The 21064-nt window shown below is 39.1% G+C and overlaps 1 protein-coding gene across 4 annotated transcripts in view; it reads right to left on the bottom strand.

The window, feature by feature from the left end:
- The window catches only part of thada (THADA armadillo repeat containing), a 110323-nt gene that overhangs the window by 43216 nt on the left and 46043 nt on the right, over positions 1-21064 (bottom strand). For all 4 annotated transcript variants that reach the window (XM_044135842.1, XM_044135840.1, XM_044135841.1 and 1 more), the window contains exon 29: positions 7044-7212. In XM_044135842.1, the coding sequence (XP_043991777.1) occupies positions 7044-7212 (169 nt within the window). The remainder of the gene's footprint in view (positions 1-7043; positions 7213-21064) is intronic.

Consider the following 21064-nt stretch of genomic DNA (forward strand, 5'->3'; position numbering starts at 1 on the left):
CTAAGCTAGCTGTAAAGCAGTGGTGCCCAGAGTTGGTCCTGGAGGGCCGACCTCATGCATGTTTCAGTTCTCTCTCTGGTGGCACAAACAATCTTTTCAGCATGTCAATGTTCTTCTTAGGCCTTCTAACGAGCCATCATTTGATCCAGGTGCGTTAAAGAGAACTAAAACATGCAGGATGCCGGCCCTCCAGGACCGACTTTGGACACCCCTACTTTAAAGCCACAGACGGTTGTTCTCATGAGGAAGGGCGAAACTAAACACTCTGGGGAAATAAACCTGTGAAGATACATGCTGCTTTACTTTGCTGTTGGGTATAAAGTATATTTTAATTTTGGTTAGTTAATTGCACTGATTTTAACAGGTTGGGAATCTTAGTGCAATTAATTGGCTTCTACATACGAAACTCCCGAGCCGGAGCCTTTGTACCACCGTTTGTGGTACGTCCATAATTCTGAGGCTTCTTTTGGATCAGTGGTGGTTAATTTCAGAAAACAATCTGAGTGGAGGCTGGAAAAGACTGTTGTGTGGAAGTTGTGCTAAAAGGAGTTGACTGATCAGTGAATCTATTCAAGTCTAAAAACACAAAATCTTGCCAAAGGTGTTTAATTTCTAGTGCAAATATCTTAGTTTACAAGTAACGTTTCAGCAAAATAAAATGCTTGTTTTAAATAAATAACTCCTTAATATTGATGATAAAGTTCTAGTTCCGCTGGCAGATTATTTCACGTATAACAACCTATTTGTCCCATGTTATAAGTTAAATAATATGCCAGTGGAACTAGAACGTTTTAAATAAATATTAATAAATTTTTTACTTAAAACAAGCTCCTATAACTTACTGAAAAGTTACTTGTAAGTTAATTTTGTCTTATTTCAAGAGTACTGAGATATTTGCATTAGAAACTGGACCAAAAATACTTGGTAGGATTTTGTGTTTTATAAGCCTGGTGGGTCACCAGGCTTTACTTTCACCCCCGCCAGACTAAGAGTTTTATGTTTATTTCAAATAAACATAAAGGTTTTTTTATACAGTAATAGTGACAGCAAAGATGGGTTAAAAAGACTATGTTGAGAAGCACAATAGTAAGATAATATGGTAATTATGTGAACATGATGTTTTTTTATTCAATCGTAAACAAAGCCTGCATTTCCACTCTACATGCTAAAAACATCAGTGAATAAAGTGACAAGGACGGGTAAAGGATCAAAAAATATTTTGACACTTTAATTAGGGTGAAACAACTGAAGAGCAAGAAATTATATTCATTTATGTTAATGTTAATTGTTAATATCGTCCAATAACATAATTACATTGAGATATTTCCAAATTTCCTATTAACTTTAAACATTTTTTAACTGAAAAACTCAGTGACTTCCTTGCTATGGGCTTAGCTAGTTTTGTGGGGGAAACCCTGAGTATCTCAATGCCAAACATGTTGCAGCAATTACTAATTAGTATTGCTAATGTCAGCATCCACAGTCCACATTTAAAAAGAAGGATTTTTAAGAAGAAGCTACATGAATGATCAGGGATTCAGCTAGATCCCAGTCTCTCCTACAGTTACCTAAAAATTAAGAATTAAATGTCATTTTTATCATTTATTACGACAGTACCACAAAGTATTGTATTAAAATTCAAAGTCGATGTTAGCTCCCAAATGCATCAGAACCAGCAGAAACCCAGGATCCGAGGGAAACCCAGACCGTAACCATGGTGACGCGTTTTCCAGCCGATTCATAAAGTGTGTGTGAAAGTCAGCAGGGAGGTAAGGCGCGGCGCAGTAGCTGTGATGGTTCCCAGATTCCCACTTGGCCAACTAACAGTTGTTCTCTGACAGTGACAGAGGAAGTCATTTCTCCCCCCGAGCAAAAACATCTGCTACCTGTTACACAAAAACACACACGGTGAACCGTGGTGCCCTGCACTAGACGGGTCCCAAGGCTAAACACCACGTCCTCACACACACACACACACACACGCACGCACACGCACACCTGCACACACACATGTTTGCGCAGCTATCTTTGTGGGGACTTTCCATTGACTTCCATTCATTTCTACAGCCTAAACCTTACCCTAACCCTAACCATTACATACCTAACCCTAACCAAAACTCAATTCACACCTTAGTCCTAAATCTGACCCCTGACCCCAAAACAGCGTTTCTCCTTGTGGGGACCCGGCTGCGGTCCCCACAAGGAGCAGTGTGTCCCCACAACGTAGTATGTCAGGAAAATGGTCCCCAAAAGGTATTAGAAACAAACGCACACACACACACACACACACTGCAAACATCCAGCAGAGAATTTCAGACAGTAAAAATGCAGGTCGCTATCTGCCGGATCGGGGGCTGTGTGGGTCAGATGCTTCTCTCCACACGTACTCCAGACTTCTATCTGCCTGCTGCTAATTTCAGTCGCTTCTCCAGCAGCTGCTGCTGGGACAGAGGCTGCATATCAAACACAAACATCTCTTCATCGTCTTTACCTGCAGACCCGATAGTCTGGATATGCATCAGTCGGCAGATAGCGCTGAGCTAGCTCCTTTTCATCCTTGTGCTTAAGCGTTGTTTAGCATCTTCAGTCAGGCGACACTCATTACACTGCAAAAACAAAATCTTATCAAGTTTTTTGAGGTCTAGTTTCTGGTGCCAATGTCTTAGTACATTTGAAATAAGACTAAACTAACTTACAAGAAGCCTTTCAGCAATGTATAGGGGTTTGTTTAAAGTAAATAATTCCTTAATATTGATTGAAAAATTTAACAGCTCAACTGGCAGATTATTTAACCAGTAACAAGACATTTCCCATGTTATAAGTGAAATAATCTGCCAATACAACTAGAACTTTTTCATCAATATCAAGGAATTAATGACTTAAGCTTATATATCCTGCTGGGAAGTTACTTGTAAGTTAGTTTTGTCTTATTTCAAGTGTACTAAGATATTTTCACTAGGAACTTGATCAGAATATGCTTAAGATTTTGTGTTTTTGTAGTGTATGAATAATACCAGCATAAAAAAACTGCCAAGCTCAAGGCACACAGTTGTTGTGTCTACACTGAAGAGTTTTTCCAACAGCAATGTGACTCCCAAAGACATAGAAGCTAAAAATACCCACAGATCTGTGACTTTCCCTTTGGGATTAATAAAGTACATTCATTCATTCGGATCATCCATCAGGTCCCTACTGGTTTCTGTCCAAATCCTGAAACAAATTATTTTCGAAATAAAATAGAGCACATTCATTTAGTGAAATTCACCTTCAGGGTAAACAGCCAGTGTTTTTCTGCCTGCACTACCCTGGGGGGCCACAAGGGGACGTCTTTCTGCATAACACAGAAAGATAAGAGACTCAATGAGATGTATAAATAGTCCAGTGAGCTTTTGGTGGCAGTAAAAAGGAAAGGAATGTCGACACATGGCTTACAGACCACTACATCTCATAAGTTTATGTCTTTACTGAAGCAAAGAAGATGAATCCAAAATCTGATATGACTGAAAAGAGGAGTGCTTTACTGACATTCAACTTCAATGATTGTTTTAACAAATAAAAAAAAGACACAAATGCATCTGAAATAGTTTTAAACGTTGCAAATAGATAAATGTGACATTTATCTATTTGTTTATCTAGTTTTAAACACAAAGAAAAGAAAAGTTAGATTTTATTTTCCATCATAAATTATCACTGGAAAATTCCAGTTTGGTTCAAATGAGCATGCAGCTCCTGTCTCATCTTTTTAATTAGAAAACAAAAATGGCCGGTGTCGCGGTCCTCCTGTAACAAGCCCCGAACACGGCGAAGACGAGACACAGGAAAGGACAAAGAGGTTTCCTACATCCTCAGCTCCCATTCCAGGAGACGATTACATCCTGGAGAGAGGTGATCCCTGCCTTTCACGGCATGAAGAAGTGCAACTGATATCAGGAAACGGACAAAAGAGGAAGGTGGGAACATTCCCATCCTAGCTGGGAACTGTGTTTACTGGTCGCCATGGTGATTCCCGCTTCATTACATCACATATAAATACCCTTATTTAAGCAGCAGAAGGTAAAACTCACTTTTCAAACAGTGGTGAGAAACTTTTCCTGTCAAATGGGATGTAAAATATCGTTAACTTAAGAGCTGGATGGATTTTTATTTCAATTCAGTCTCTTTATGCAATTTGACACAATGTGACTGAAAGCAGCGCTGCTGTGAGTTTGGCCGCATCGGAACATGAATTTTATACAATTTTCCACAAACTGCTTCAGCTAATACAGCTAGAAACTAGAGATGAGGCCCGACATGTGGGTGAGTCAAACCTGAACATTCATTTCTACATAAAGACGACTACAAAAGTCAGTCTTCTGTCGCCAGAAGATAAAAAGACTACGGTAATGTCACAGCGAGATCTAGAGCACATGTCAAACTCGAGGCCCGGGGGCCGAATCTGGCCCGCCATATCTTTGTATGTGGCCCTCTAGACTCTAAATTACATCAATAAACCCTTCGGTTTTTACAAACATGCAAAATCCACACAAAATCAGCAAATCCACACATTTTCTCAGATTTTAGTGCAAACTTTTCTCAAAATTGGTCAAAAACTTTGGGTTTAAGTGGCTGCTGCCTCGGCCTTACTTGGTGTCCAGTTATAGTGCGTGATCGATTCGGTGATTAATAAAAAGTCACATTTAACATCATACATTAGCCCAAATATCGCATAAATTTCTTACAAATATTTCTAAATTAGCATCGCAAAACCACTGAAAGCAAAAAAACACAAAAACAATCCTGGAGGGATTGATCAGTAGTTATTCAATTTTAAGAAACACTTTCTGAATGCTGAAACAAAGCTATTTATGAATATTTTAACGACTTGTTAATGGGTTTTATCAATACATGCTGGTACATATTTATACCCCAGAGAAGCAGAAAATGATAGATCACAAATTATAAGTTCATTACTGGGTGCCATGTGACTCACTTATAGAGCAGGACACCATCATTATTAGTATTATTATTATTATTATTATTATTACTCTTATTATCACCATCATTATTACTATTTTTATCATTATTATTATTATTATTATTATTATTATTATTATTATTATTATTATTATTATTATTACTCTTATTATCACCATCATTATTACTATTTTTATCATTATTATTATTATTATTATTATTATTATTATTACTGCACACATTGCTTGTTTTCTGTTTAAATATATATCCGTAAGGAACAGTCATTGATACTTGGTTGCTGAAATTTAAGCATCACAGCTTAGACTTGCTTAGATTGTAGCTATTAGCAAGTTCGGTATATTAACAGCTAGTTAGCGGTAGCCTCAACTCCTTGAAACTGTTCTGTCCAGACAGTTTTTCAATAAAAAATAAAACCTACACATATTTAAGACGTGTGATAAACATATTTAAGACCAAATTACATTCTTTTGAAGAAATGTAGGACATTTTAAGGCCTTAGTTTTAGATAGATTAATTTAAGACTTGAAACCCTGATTATTGACACTCGAGGAAATTGGTTATCATTGGTTGGAATTTATTGTAATGCACGTATGGTAAGGCATTTATCCCAATCAATGACCAACAACAACAATCAGAAATCCATGTTGGAGAAACAGACGGCGATGAACCAGGGAGGACGAGATTGGGAGACATCTGGGGAGCGTCCACACGTGGCAGCCATGACAGCAACACAAACTAAAAACCACTCTCCCCCTGAAACCTCGTCTAGGCTTTTATGAGGCAACCCCTTCATCCCACAGCGGACCTCCCCGGAGTCCTGACCGCCAGCGAGCGGCGCACACTCCGTCTCATCCTGAAGAAACCGCTGCAGATTGCATCCTTTGAGTCGACCCCTGCGTATGGATCCGCGCCGCGCCCACCGACCCCCATCAAGGCTCTGGGAATCCCCCTTTGCCCCTTTTCCTCCAGCGGTGTTGATGTTACAGGCAGACTGTTTGGTTGTGTTTGGTCAGGGTGCAATGACAGAACTAAACACGGGTATTTACCCTGAGATAACCGCCCAGTCTGGACAAGCTCTGTGTGGATTCTGTCCCAGTAGAACCAGCAGACATTCTGTCTTTAGAGGGATTTTCTGTAATGTCAGGTTATGAGCAGTCAGTATCTTACCTGAGGTAAGAAACTCTTTTCACGTCTCTATAAGGTGATGAGGCAGCTAAGCTAACCCAATACTGCTAATATAAATTAAAGACTTTTATACACAAACATATTTTAGTTTAAATATAGTTTGGTATAGCAGAACCTTATACATTTAAATAAATGTTATATTTTTGTTGACATTGTCTTTTCCTCTTTTCAGTCACATAATTCAAACAACCTATAGAGAATTTGAATAGAAAAATTGGTTTTTGAATTAAAAATTGAATTGTGAACCTAAAAATTGGAAACGCTAAACACTGAAAAATTCACATCTCTTTTAAATGTTTATATTTGTGTACAGTTTTGGCTTAATTACTGTATTATTTTTATTTTTTTTACATCAAATGGCCTTTTTTGACTCCAGTTAACAACTAATCCAGTTACTGATTAATCGATTACTAAATTAGTTGACAATTGTTTCAATTAATCACAATTACTCCGATTAATCGCTTCAGCCAAAACCCCAGCATCCATCAAAACTATATTTAGTGTTTGTATTTTCTGATATTCTCTCACTCAGCTGTATTTCCTTGTCATGTTGATGTTATCGAGAACGCTAAGAAATCCTTCTTTCCATCAATAACTCTTTGAAAAATCTGACACTTAGTTTCCCTTTGGGATCAATAAAGTATTTCTGAATTGAATTGGAGGATAAATACCCCACAGGCTGAAGTTTGCGTCCTTGTCAGCGCTGACCTAACTGTGACTCATAAACTGAAACGCAGAGCTCTGACAGGCGTATGATTGAAGTTTTGATTTCAGCTCTAATTGAGAACCTGCGGTTGCTTAAACAACCTCTGATTACAGTGAGCGATGTATATTCCCAGTATGAGTGAACTGGTTTGTGTTGATGTGGGTGTGTGGGAGCAGACCTGCAGCAGAGCGCCATGGATGTGGTTTTGTTGGACGCCGGGTCCCGGTTCTGGAGGGAGCTCCTGCAGTAAGGTCCGGACGGTGGACGGGATCTGGGTGACGAGTACGAACGGGACGAGAGCCCGGGCCGCCATCTCTCTGGTTCGGTACACGGCCGACCGACTGCATCTGCACAACAAACATGGTGGCGACGTCATGGAAACGCGTTACATTTGTTTATCAGAGACGGATATCGCAAAAGATCAGAAACCTGAGGCCAATTTTGTAATTACACTGCAAAAACACAAAATCTTAATGATTTTTTTGTCTAGTTTCTAATGCGAGTATTGTCGCAACCTTGAAATAAGACAACACTAACTTAAAAGTAACTTTTTAGTAAGATGTGGAGGCTTCCTTTAAGTAAATAATTTCTTAATATTGATGAAAACGTTCTTGTTTTTTTGGCAGATAAATTAACTTATAACATGGGAAAAATATCTTATTATAAGTTAAATATTCTGCCCAGGGAACAAGACCTTTTTTATTAATATTTTCCTAAAACAAGCATCTAGATCTTTTTTATGTGGCCCTTTAATATTACATCAACTATTCCCTCCAGCTTCTCACAAAGCTGCAAAATTCACACTAAATCAACAGATCCCCACATTTTTTCAGATTTTACTGCATTTTTTTCTCAAAATTGGTCAAAAACATTCCCTTTAAGAGACTGCTGCCTCAGCCTTAATGGATGTTAAAGTCCGCGATCGATACGGCGATTAATACAAAGTCACATTTAACGCCAAGCATCAGCGCAAATATTTCTAAATTAGAATCATGCCAGTGTGAACCGGACCTAAAACTCACAAGACTCTCATCTCGTCTCAACCACTGCCCTAACGCTCTCTGACTCTGGTCGCTATGGTAACGTTTACACATCCCTTCAAAATAAGATACAGATGCGCCGCAAAAACGAACATTTTACTTTCATGAAAATTTTAACAAACAATAACGACTAATGGGAGTCCTGAGCTTGTTTCTCTGCAACCAGACGGTCCCATCTGGGAGTGATGAGAGACAATGACACCTGAAGTGTTGCTTATGCACAGGGATTGGTCTCTATGTGGAGAAGCAGTTTGAAGCTTCATTCCCTCATTAACCAGCCGGACACCATATCATGAAGAGCTTGGAATGAGGGAATCACCTACCGGGTTAAATCCATTCTCCTGTCTCTCCTCTGGGCCTTTTCTCGTCCCAAAGAGGCCTTCTAAAGACATCTGATCTGTTTCTTACTCATTTTGCTGCTTGTGGCTCAATGTTGGCGCGCAAAATGTAACCGAAAGAATCTGGTTAAAGGATTTTCAAAGTAAAAGATCCTCCAGACTCAGATAATACATAAAACGGAAATATTTAATTACTTCTTGCACAACCCGGTACCAATAGGTACCGGTACCAGTCCGCGCCCCGGGGCTTGGGGACTACTGGACTAAATGATCAAAGTTGTAGATTAAGGCAGAGTTTAGGACTCAACTAGACTCAATTACTATCAGCAAAGCTCATCCAAAATGCTCTGTTGTTAAATATTTAGAAATAAATGTTGTTAACGATCTATAAAGTTCTGATCGTCTTGGATCAAAATGCCCTCAGGTCGTCAGAAACCTCTCAGGATTTTACAGTTTTCTTGTCGAACCATCAGTTCGCCGCTAATAAATTCACCACTTATTTGATTTGGCTGCTATTTTTGCTTGTATCTTACATAACCTTGCTTTCATTCCCTCACCCAGTTCCTCGACTTATTGCAAACTTTACAAAATCAACATCTCCTGGACCTGCAGACGAACGATAAACCCAAATTCAAATATTTTCGAGTCATTAGCTGACCGGGCAGGAAATAGTAAGCGACGTTTTGTTATTGCCCACACGCAGACATTTTCCTCCCACGGTCGCTTGCAGCCTCACCGGTAATGCTGAGTATGGCCTGTCACCCTGAGAGTAAAGCTAAAATTAACCTTGTTTACAAGCCGGTAGAGTTTCCTTCTCCGGTGTCATAACAGAGCCGGAGCTGACACAGGGGGAAGGACACGACCAGAACATGAATGAGATAAGACAGACTGGAAGGGGCAGAGCAAAAGTTACTGGAGGAAGAAGGTAATTTCAGAAAGCTTTTGTTTATTCTTCAGCTAAAACAGCCACACGAAATAAAATGAGCAATAAGCCTAATTCAGAAATTCACACAAAACACAGAAAATTTGGTTTACTTTCATCTTTGACACAAAAATGCAATTTAAAAACTTTCTGGTTTTCAGTTTACATTGTTATTAAAGGCACAACTAACAAACAACAAATTTATTTCAGTTCTTTTTTATCATTTGAACGAAAAAACCATTGAAATAAATCTATCGGACGATTCAGATTTTTGAGGCGTGTGCAAAATGTCAGACATAAAACAAAAAATCGACTACAGAGTCGTAGTTTTCTGTTGCTGGTCTCTTTGTACCATGAAACTGAGAGAGTGGCACCAATGGTGAAAACGTCAGCAATCACAACGAAGGCTCAGATGTCTTTGCTGAACATTTTGTGTTCAGTTTGATTGAAAAAAACAGCAGCTGAGAATGAAGCGCGTTGAAGCCTCTCGCCTTTATTTCCTCTCTATTTCGAGCAGATTAAATATTGAGTGTCTTGGTTTCTTTTTACTGAAATCAAAAGAATGTGGCCATCGAGGGAGTGTTTGAATTCACCAGATAATTCAGAGGTTTTGTGAGTTTGGTGCGTTTTACAAGCTAGCTTGGTGCTGACGAGGGTCGCAGTTTTCCTCTCAACCGAGCCCAGTTTGATGCCCTCCTGACCCACATCGGTGCAGGACTCTCCTGGCAGGCCACCAACTACAGGACACCAACTACAGAACATCAACTACAGGCCACCAACTACAGGCAGCCAACTACAGAACACCAACTACAGAACACCAACTACAGAACACCAACTACAGGACACCAACTACAGGACACCAACTACAGGACACCAACTACAGAACATCAACTACAGGCCACCAACTACAGGCAGCCAACTACAGAACACCAACTACACAACACCAACTACAGAACACCAACTACAGGACACCAACTACAGGACACCAACTACACAACACCAACTACAGAACACCAACTACAGGACACCAACTACAGGACACAAACTACAGGACACCAACTACAGGACACCAACTACAGAACACCAACTACAGAACACCAACTACAGAACACCAACTACAGGACACCAACTACAGGACACCAACTACACGACACCAACTACAGAACACCAACTACAGAACACCAACTACAGGACACAAACTACAGGACACCAACTACAGGACACCAACTACAGAACACCAACTACAGGACACCAACTACAGGACACCAACTACACAACACCAACTACAGAACACCAACTACAGGACACCAACTACAGAACACCAACTACAGGACACCAACTACAGGACACCAACTACACAACACCAACTACAGAACACCAACTACAGGACACCAACTACAGGACACAAACTACAGGACACCAACTACAGGACACCAACTACACAACACCAACTACAGGACACCAACTACAGGCCACCAACTACAGGACACCAACTACAGGACACCCAACTACAGGACACCAACTACAGGACACCAACTACAGGCCACCAACTACAGGACGCCAACTACAGGACACCAACTACAGAACACCAACTACAGGACACCAACTACAGAACACCAACTACAGAACACCAACTACAGGACACCAACTATAGGACACCAACTACAGGACACCAACTATAGGACACCAACTACAGGACACCAACTACAGGACACCCAACTACAGGACACCAACTACAGGCCACCAACTATAGGACACCAACTACAGGACACCAACTACAGAACACCAACTACAGGACACCAACTACAGAACACCAACTACAGGCCACCAACTACAGGCCACCAACTATAGGACACCAACTACAGGACACCAACTACAGAACACCAACTACAGGACACCAACTACAGAACACCAACTACAGGACACCAACTACAGAACACCAACTACAGGACACCAACTACAGGCCACCAACTACAGGACACCAACTACAGGACACCAACTACAGGACGCCAACTACAGAACGCCAACTACAGGACGCCAACAACAGGCCACCAACTATAGGACACCAACTACAGGACACCAACTACAGGCCACCAACTATAGGACACCAACTACAGGACACCAACTACAGGCCACCAACTACAGGACACCAACTACAGGACACCAACTACAGAACACCAACTACAGGCCACCAACTACAGGACACCAACTACAGGACACCAACTACAGGACGCCAACTACAGAACACCAACTACAGGACAGCAACTACAGGACACCCAACTACAGGACACCCAACTACAGGACACCAACTACAGAACACCAACTACAGAACACCAACTACAGGACACCAACTACAGGCCACCAACTACAGGACACCAACTACAGGACACCAACTACACAACACCAACTACAGAACACCAACTACAGGACACCAACTACAGAACACCAACTACAGGACACCAACTACAGAACACCAACTACAGGACACCAACTACAGAACATCAACTACAGGACACCAACTACAGAAGACCAACTACACGACACCAACTACAGAACACCAACTACAGGACACCAACTACAGAACACCAACTACAGAACACCAACTACACAACACCAACTACAGAACACCAACTACAGGACACCAACTACAGGACACCAACTACAGAACACCAACTACAGAACACCAACTACACAACACCAACTACACAACACCAACTACAGAACACCAACTACAGGACACCAACTACAGAACACCAACTACAGAACACCAACTACACAACACCAACTACAGGCCACCAACTACAGAACACCAACTACAGAACACCAACTACAGAACACCAACTACAGGACACCAACTACAGAACACCAACTACACGACACCAACTACAGAACACCAACTACAGGACACCAACTACAGGCCACCAACTACAGGACACCAACTACACAACACCAACTACAGGACACCAACTACAGAACACCAACTACAGGACACCAACTACAGAACACCAACTACACAACACCAACTACAGGACACCAACTACAGAACACCAACTACACAACACCAACTACAGGACACCAACTACAGGACATCAACTACAGGCCACCAACTACAGGCAGCCAACTACAGAACACCAACTACAGAACACCAACTACAGGACACCAACTACACGACACCAACTACAGAACACCAACTACAGGACACCAACTACAGAACACCAACTACAGACCACCAACTACAGGACACCAACTACACAACACCAACTACAGAACACCAACTACAGGACACCAACTACAGGACACCAACTACAGAACACCAACTACAGAACACCAACTACACAACACCAACTACACAACACCAACTACAGAACACCAACTACAGGACACCAACTACAGGACACCAACTACAGAACACCAACTACACAACACCAACTACAGGCCACCAACTACAGAACACCAACTACAGAACACCAACTACAGAACACCAACTACAGAACACCAACTACAGGACACCAACCACAGGACACCAACTACAGGACACCAACTACAGGCCACCAACTACAGAACACCAACTACAGGACACCAACTACAGAACACCAACTACAGGACACCAACTACAGAACACCAACTACAGGACACCAACTACAGGACACCAACTACAGGACACCAACTACAGGACACCAACTACAGGCCACCAACTACAGAACACCAACTACAGAACACCAACTACAGGACACCAACTACAGGACACCAACTACACAACACCAACTACAGGACACCAACTACAGAACACCAACTACACAACACCAACTACAGGACACCAACTACAGAACACCAACTACAGGACACCAACTACAGAACACCAACTACACAACACCAACTACAGGACACCAACTACAGGACATCAACTACAGGCCACCAACTACAGGCAGCCAACTACAGAACACCAACTACAGAACACCAACTACAGGACACCAACTACACGACACCAACTACAGAACACCAACTACAGGACACCAACTACAGGACACAAACTACAGGACACCAACTACAGGACACCAACTACAGGACACCAACTACAGAACACCAACTACAGAACACCAACTACAGACCACCAACTACAGGACACCAACTACAGGACACCAACTACACAACACCAACTACAGAACACCAACTACAGGACACCAACTACAGGACACCAACTACAGGCCACCAACTACAGGCCACCAACTACAGGCCACCAACTACAGAACACCAACTACAGGACACCAACTACAGGACACCAACTACAGAACACCAACTACAGAACACCAACTACACAACACCAACTACAGAACACCAACTACAGAACACCAACTACAGAACCCCAACTACAGAACACCAACTACAGAACACCAACTACACAACACCAACTACAGGACACCAACTACAGTACACCAACTACAGGACACCAACTACACAACACCAACTACACAACACCAACTACACAACACCAACTACAGGACACCAACTACAGGCCACCAACTACAGAACACCAACTACAGGACACCAACTACAGGACAGCAACTACAGAACACCAACTACAGGCCACCAACTACAGAACACCAACTACAGGACACCAACTACAGAACACCAACTACAGGCCACCAACTACAGAACACCAACTACAGGACACCGCATTACCAATCGGAGTCTTTCTGATTGGTTGATGCTTCACGTCGAGGGACAAAAGTTCAGATTTTCCAAATCCGCGTTGAACGCACAAATGCTTCGACCGCGCAGCAGACGCCTGTTTGAAGCATTTTGTAGAATATTAGAAATTCATGGGAAAGATTAAAATAAAAAAATAATTCAATGGCTTTTTATATAAGAAAATAAGTATTTTATTTATATTTTAGTGCTTAAAATGCGATAGCATTCCTGTATTGAACAATCTATCGGTTGAGGATGGATTCAAAGTACATTTGGATACTTTGACTGAACTGATTAATAACTGGATACAAAAAGATGCTTAATAAAAGTTTTTTTTGTTTACATTTTATTACAAAACCAAAGGAAACTAAAACTGTGTCTGTTTAGGAGTTTTGGACTGAACATATTTACGGGCGAAGGTTTTTTTTTAAATTTAAGTGTAAAATGTGTATTTTGTATTTTTTATTCAGAATTTCTAATAGTACTTCCTGAAATTAAATTTGTTACAGTTTATTTTTACATGTTAGTCAACTTATTTTTGTCAGTTCCAGGTACTTGATTATTTATTTTACATTGGCTAATTGCTCTGACTGAACAAATTAAAGTTGTTTTTACATATTTAACCAAATTTGCGTATTTAAATGTTCTGTACTGGTGCAAATTTCTTAAATAAATTAGCATTTCAGTACATTTATGTCTGTGTTTTAAAAAAAGAAACGTTTTAAGTGAAGGCAGCAGTGTTTCTCACGTCGACATTAAACCACAGATACCTATTTCAAAAGTGAACAAAAATGGATCGCTGCATCTTTAGGCTCCAGGAAATCAGACTCTTTTTATTTTATGTCATTATACTATTTGACACACTCAGAAAAAAACAATTTAAGCCGAATATTTTAAAATAAAAACGAACCTGACGGTAATAAACTGCCTCAGTCTTCACTTTCTACCACTACCTCCTGCTTTTGTGGCCCACATGTTAGCTATCTGTGCTAATTTGTCCAATGAAGCTGTTTTGTAAAAGGAAATGACAGTTAGGAAGGGTGTAATTTTAGAAATGGCAGCGTCTCCCGTGGGATCCGTAGGCAGACTGTTGACTGGCAACAACGAGGCTCATCTGGGCCTCATTTTGCAGAGACGAGAGAACAAATTACCCCAGTGAAACTGCAAAACGAGCCCGGACATCGAGGTTTCTCTAAGGTGAGAAAAAGGAAGTGAGCCTTTAACTGTAACAAAACCAACGGCTTACTTTACTAATTAAACAGTTTTAGTTGTTGCATGACTTTGAAGGGCTAAGAATTATGTGTCTGTGTTAACTTTAGTTGTTATAGAAATGCTATATACACATCGAATATGACTTAACAGAAATTTTACACTTTAAAATTGGGCCTCTGTCTCTTTAAAAACTCCTGCTCTTTCTGAAACTCCATTTTCAGGAAATCAACACAACATTTCTCCTCTATCAAGACCTTAACAACATTTTTAGCAGCATTGCAGTAAGTGTTTGCTAATTGCTGCTGGCTAGTCTGAAGGAGCTGAGTGTCACGAGGAAGGCGAAAGCTCTGAAACTTGGAAACTGCAGATCCAAGGAGGAGCAGTGCCTTAAAGGCGGCGCTACGTCCACCCAGATGTTTTGAACAGCTGAATGGTTGCCATGGCAATTACAGGATTTCTCAAATATGCATGGAAGAATCAAATCATCACTTTTGATGAGGGAATAACATTATAACACAATGTTAAGCTTAAAAAGGTTGATTTGACATGATACTGCCCCTTTAACTTGTAAATATTAAATAAAATTAAATTAAAACATTTATGCTCATGGAGTTTTAATCATTTTAAGTAGCTGATAACTCTATTAACGTTTCTACATCTAGTGAGTTTCTGTCTGTTATCTGCAAATGTAACATCTGTGATGACTCGATTTTTAGTTTTTACATAATTGCCCCACAAGTTTATGTTGGGACTTTGACTAGGCCATTTTAACCAATGAATACACTTTGATTTAATTCAGCCTGTATGTTTTGGATTGGCGAGTCTCCTGTGGACATTTACAGTCCCAGCTTAAGACAGATGGGATCTACTTGTGTGTTCTCCTGAAGGTGATTTATTGCACTGTAGTTTATTCAGGAGTGTCCGAGTAATGGGGACTGAACTAAAATTGATTATTTTCAGAGTTTAAGTTGGAAAATGTTGAAAACTGGATCATTTTCCATCCATTTACTTTCTGTTGCCTCATCACTTTAAAAGGCTGAAGTTTCTGGTTTCATTGGAAAAAATGAGAAAACAATAATGGGTTTGAAAACTTTTACAAGGCTCTGTATAGTCACTTCCAATGTTGAAATAAAAAAAAATTGGCTAAAATTTGATCCTAGGGTTATATAAATGGCAAAAAAAATTAAATTCAGCCAAATAAAACAGGCAGTGATAAATCTTAAAACATGCAGCGTTGCAGATGTTGGTTACGCTGAAATAAATCACATCATTGAAAAGCTTCTCTACGGTCCTGATGGGAACACAATCCCACACGTCGTACTCAGACATGAAACCCGGGAGCAGAGCTTTTTCCCTGCTGATGAGGAGAGCAGATTTCTCCCAGCACTCGTTCGCTTTCCACCCGATGAAAAGACAAACAGCGGTACGTCATCAGCTCCGACGGCGGTCCGCTCGTTAACGCGAAGCCTTTTAACGAAGCGGCGACAGAGCCAGGTGAGCAGGTAAATCACCATGGCAACAGCAGCTGCAATAAACGTGTCCGCTCCTCGTAATCCTCCAGGTCGTGGTGAAATGCAAAGACACCAGAAAAATTGTAAATATCAGAGCTGGCAAAAAAAAGATCTGATCTCTGCACATAAACTTTTCCCACCGTAAAATTCAAGCACTTTTCAAGGAAAGTTTTCAAAGTTTTCCAGCACCAAACTGTGGCGATAAAAACATTCATTCACTGTTAAATGATATAAATTATTACTGTTGTTAAGGTTTCTACATTCTACTGCGACAGAGTATTAGAGCCATATGAATAAAAAATAAAAGATAAAATTATGGAAACAAAGTAATTAAACTAGAAGAATAAAATCCTAAAGTTACAAGAACAAAGTCAGAATATTACCATAATAAAATTTAAAAATTAAAATACAGTTGTACAAGAATAAAGTCGCAATAATATGAGAATAAAGTCATAAAGTTCAGAAAATTAAATCATAATAATATGACTCATCATAATATATATTTTTTTATTTTATTAACATATCATACTTCAACATATTCCACAACAGGAACATTTTAAACTAAAATATAGTAAAATTTTATGTTTTGAAATATCACACATTTACACCTGAATGATCTAAGAGCAAAACTCAAATTTAGCAAAAGAAAAAAAAATCCACCAATTTTAATAACATTGTTTAATGTATAAAATATAAGACAATCAATAAGCCATGGGGAATAATAAATATACATTACATGTTAACTAAATGACCTTTCTAAAAAAAAAAAGTTAATCTCCAAGTTTTCATTCAGCAAATAAAAATAATTTTAGTAATTCTAAGTAACCAAAAACAGAAAAAGTTTAGTTTCTTGTTTTAGAAAATGAGAAACAATGTATGTGTGTCTGAAAATATCTGGTTTTCAACTGTAAATAATGTGAATATCAAGACTTTCCAGTAGTTTGTACAGGAAATCCAGGCACTTTCCAAACCTGGAAAACACCTAAACGAAACTCCAGCCTTTCCAAGGATTTTCTGCATCTGGTGAACCGGTTGATAAAGGAACCGACCAGATCAGATATGCTCTCGAACGTGGGACGGGTTGAAGGTGAAAAACGACTCAAGCCAGAAAAGTTGAAGCTGAGCCATGTTTGACTTTTCAGACACGTGGGCTTCGTTTTGGCCAGATGAGCCGCATTCCTGGCCTGACAGCCACAGAACGGACAAAAAAAACCAATTTAGATCTCCACAAAACATGAGGCTTTAAAAAGAAATGACTCAAAGACCAATCTGCTGAAAGGCGATGGTAGATTATTGCCTCCAATGTAAGCGTGAGAAAGGGGAAACAATCCAGAAGAGAAAGGTTGGATATTCGTTCAGGTAGATGTGAATCCGATTAGTAATCGGATAGAAAGACTCTCGTTTCCCACCGTGTTAGAGGACATATTTAATGGACTGCCAGGCCACCAGACAGAGGTTTGGTGAGAAAGTAGCAGCTGTTTCTGATTATTGGGAAATTGAAAAATAATGTAAAACCATTTGAAGCTCCGTGACAGATCACCCCCTCACCAGGGTGACACATAAAACATCTCGCCAATAAACGATTCTCCGTCAAACTGACTAATATTTTACTGGGATTTAAGTTTAAGTTTAAGGGCTTGACAATCAATCGATAACATACAACTCAATAAATAATAGATAGAATGTTCCAGAACCGCGCAGCATTCTGGGGGATATAGGCAGAGTAAAGGCAAAGTTGGTCACTCTTCGGTTACCTAGCAACTCACTCATTCTGTGGTTGCCTAGCAACTACCTGTAGAATAACTGCCACAGTTTAAAGTTCCACCACTCAATATTAAAAAAACAAAGGCGTGGAGTGAATAACTGTGGCCGTTTGGCAGAATTTCTGAAATTTAAAACTAAAAACTACTAAATAATTATTCATAGACTGACATAAAACGCTCATATCACAATATGAGCGTTTTATATCACAATAAACGACATTGTTTATTGTGATATATATACAATTATTATTTCGTCCAGCCCTAATTTAAGTAAATGATTCTCTCAATCAATCGATATTAACTGTTTTATAATGTCTACTTTTAGGATTTTTGGTGCATAATTTGGTGTTTTTATATTTAAATTTCACTTTTTGGTCGAACAAAACATCCAAAATCGGATGTTAATGTTAAATAAATATTAAAATTTAAGTTTAAGTCTAAGTCTATTGAAGTAACATTAGAAATATTTACTTCATCCTCCTACACAATTCGATGATCCACGATTCCATCCACTGTCTGTAAATGTGAATATCAGTGCAAAGTTTAATTATAGCAGTAATTTGATCAAAAAACTCATTAGATGCATTAAGCCTTTGCTTGGTAATAGGAAAAGTGTGTTTTTTTGTTGTTATTTTAATAAGCTGGGAAACACTTGATATTTTTTTCTAAGACTGAAACTAAAGATTATTTTAGTAACTGATTATTCGGAAAATTAATCGCATCAAAAGAAATGGCACACTCTACACGTTTTTCATTTAACCACTTCTAAAAATGCATCAAAATTTGTAAATGAACAAATAATTAAATTCCATTCCATTGCCTAAATCCCAATAAAATAGCATTCCTTTAGTGAATTTGAATTGGGTGAAGCTAAAACTAAAACACCTGAGGAGTTTTGGCTAAAACATAATTATATACAAATATATATATATATATATATATATATATATATGTATATATATATATATATATATATATGTTATATATATGTATTGGTTTAATTGGTGCTCTGAATAATGGCTTGTTATTTAGTCTGTATACTCCCATTGAAATTAGCTTTAATTGATTAATCGCGATTAATCGTTTCAGGCCTACTGTTTTTCCACGTTGGCGTTACAATGGGGCATTTGTGTGTAATATTTTGGGAAAAAAGATTAATTTAATTCAATTTGGAATAAGGCTGTAAAAGTGAATACTTTCCGGATGCACTGTATTTCACCTTGAAGTAGGGTAAAATTCACTTTAATCACCAGTCTGGGTGCAAGTCAACCAGAAGTAAATATTAGGCTAATTTCGACATAATATAAATGTGTCTCACTTTGTAAAAGCAAATAATGCCGCGTCGAACTGGAAGCTAAAACATAAAGACCATTTTTCCACTCTTCTTCGACATGTTGTCTATTTACAAAGGACAACCAGCTGTTTCTTACTGGAAGTGCAGATTATGTTGGTTGGAACACAAGATGCCAACCTTTCAACTGAGTTTTCCAGCGAAAGTCAATTACACTCCTCCCAAATACTTTCCATAAGTATTTTCCCTCATCTCCAATCCGGAGGGGAAAAAATGAAGGCTGTAACCATAGTTTCCCATTTGTCTGGTTGGTTCACAAGAAAAGAAACAAAACAGAACTAAACAGGTCAAACAACCACAGAAGTACAAGACATCACATGAAAACAAGCCAGATTAGACAGCTGGGGAGTCTCAGCAGACAAAAACAGAATCAAAACAGAAAGCTTATCTCGTTTCCACCCATAATAAACATTAAAACGTACAAAATGACAAAAATCTGCAAGATGCATCTGTAAAAATTACAAAAATACTGAACACGTTTATGGAAAAGTTACCGAGGCACCTGCGTCAACATTAATATAAAGAGAGGAAGTCAGTAATGTTGAGACTGCAAGTGTTTTTTTGGTGATTGTGAATTGTTGCACACGTGGAGCTGCAGTTTAGAAAAAGGTAATTTGGGCAGTTGTGTTGCTGATACTTTCTGTATTTATTGCTTAATGATCTTCAAATAAACAGAACAAGTAGCTGAAATAAGCAACAACCAACAGAGAAAGGAGAAGCTGCTGCACACGTCTAAGTTTTACAGTAAAGCTGGTGGGAAACAACCCGTCGCCATATGTAAGAGGTCAAAATACTAATACTTATGATAATGTAATTAGAACAGAAGCTCCCAGTAGGATGCACCAATCCCCTTTTCACCGATATCTGAGGTTCAGTATTAACCAATACAGACCTAATACAGACAAACAATTTTGAATGGACTTAAAATGTTTCTTTTTTTTTTTAAACATAGACATAAATGTACCAAATTAGGTATATATTAGTATATAATTACTAATATATTTGATAAATCTGCCCCAGAGCAGAACATTTAAATACACCAATAGTGCCACAAACTTGGTCCAACATGTCAAGGCAACTTTATTTTGAGTTATAACAGTCAATGTAGATAAATAACAAAGAAACAAACTGACAAAAACAATAGGATGACTACATTGGTCAAACACGGAAATAATAAACTGCAACACATTTTCTGTCAAACGGTTAAAAGGTGCAATTAGGAAGTCTAATTATTATGTGAAATAAATAAAGCCCAAAGCATAGAATTAGACTACATAGATCTGCCCTTATGGATCGTCCACATGATCACTGACACCCAACATAGGATTTTTTCAGCATTGGGACCAATGAAGATATTGATATTCAATTGGTGA

This window comes from Gambusia affinis, linkage group LG13 (genome assembly GCF_019740435.1).
Source record: "Gambusia affinis linkage group LG13, SWU_Gaff_1.0, whole genome shotgun sequence".
Taxonomy (NCBI): Eukaryota; Metazoa; Chordata; class Actinopteri; order Cyprinodontiformes; family Poeciliidae; genus Gambusia; species Gambusia affinis.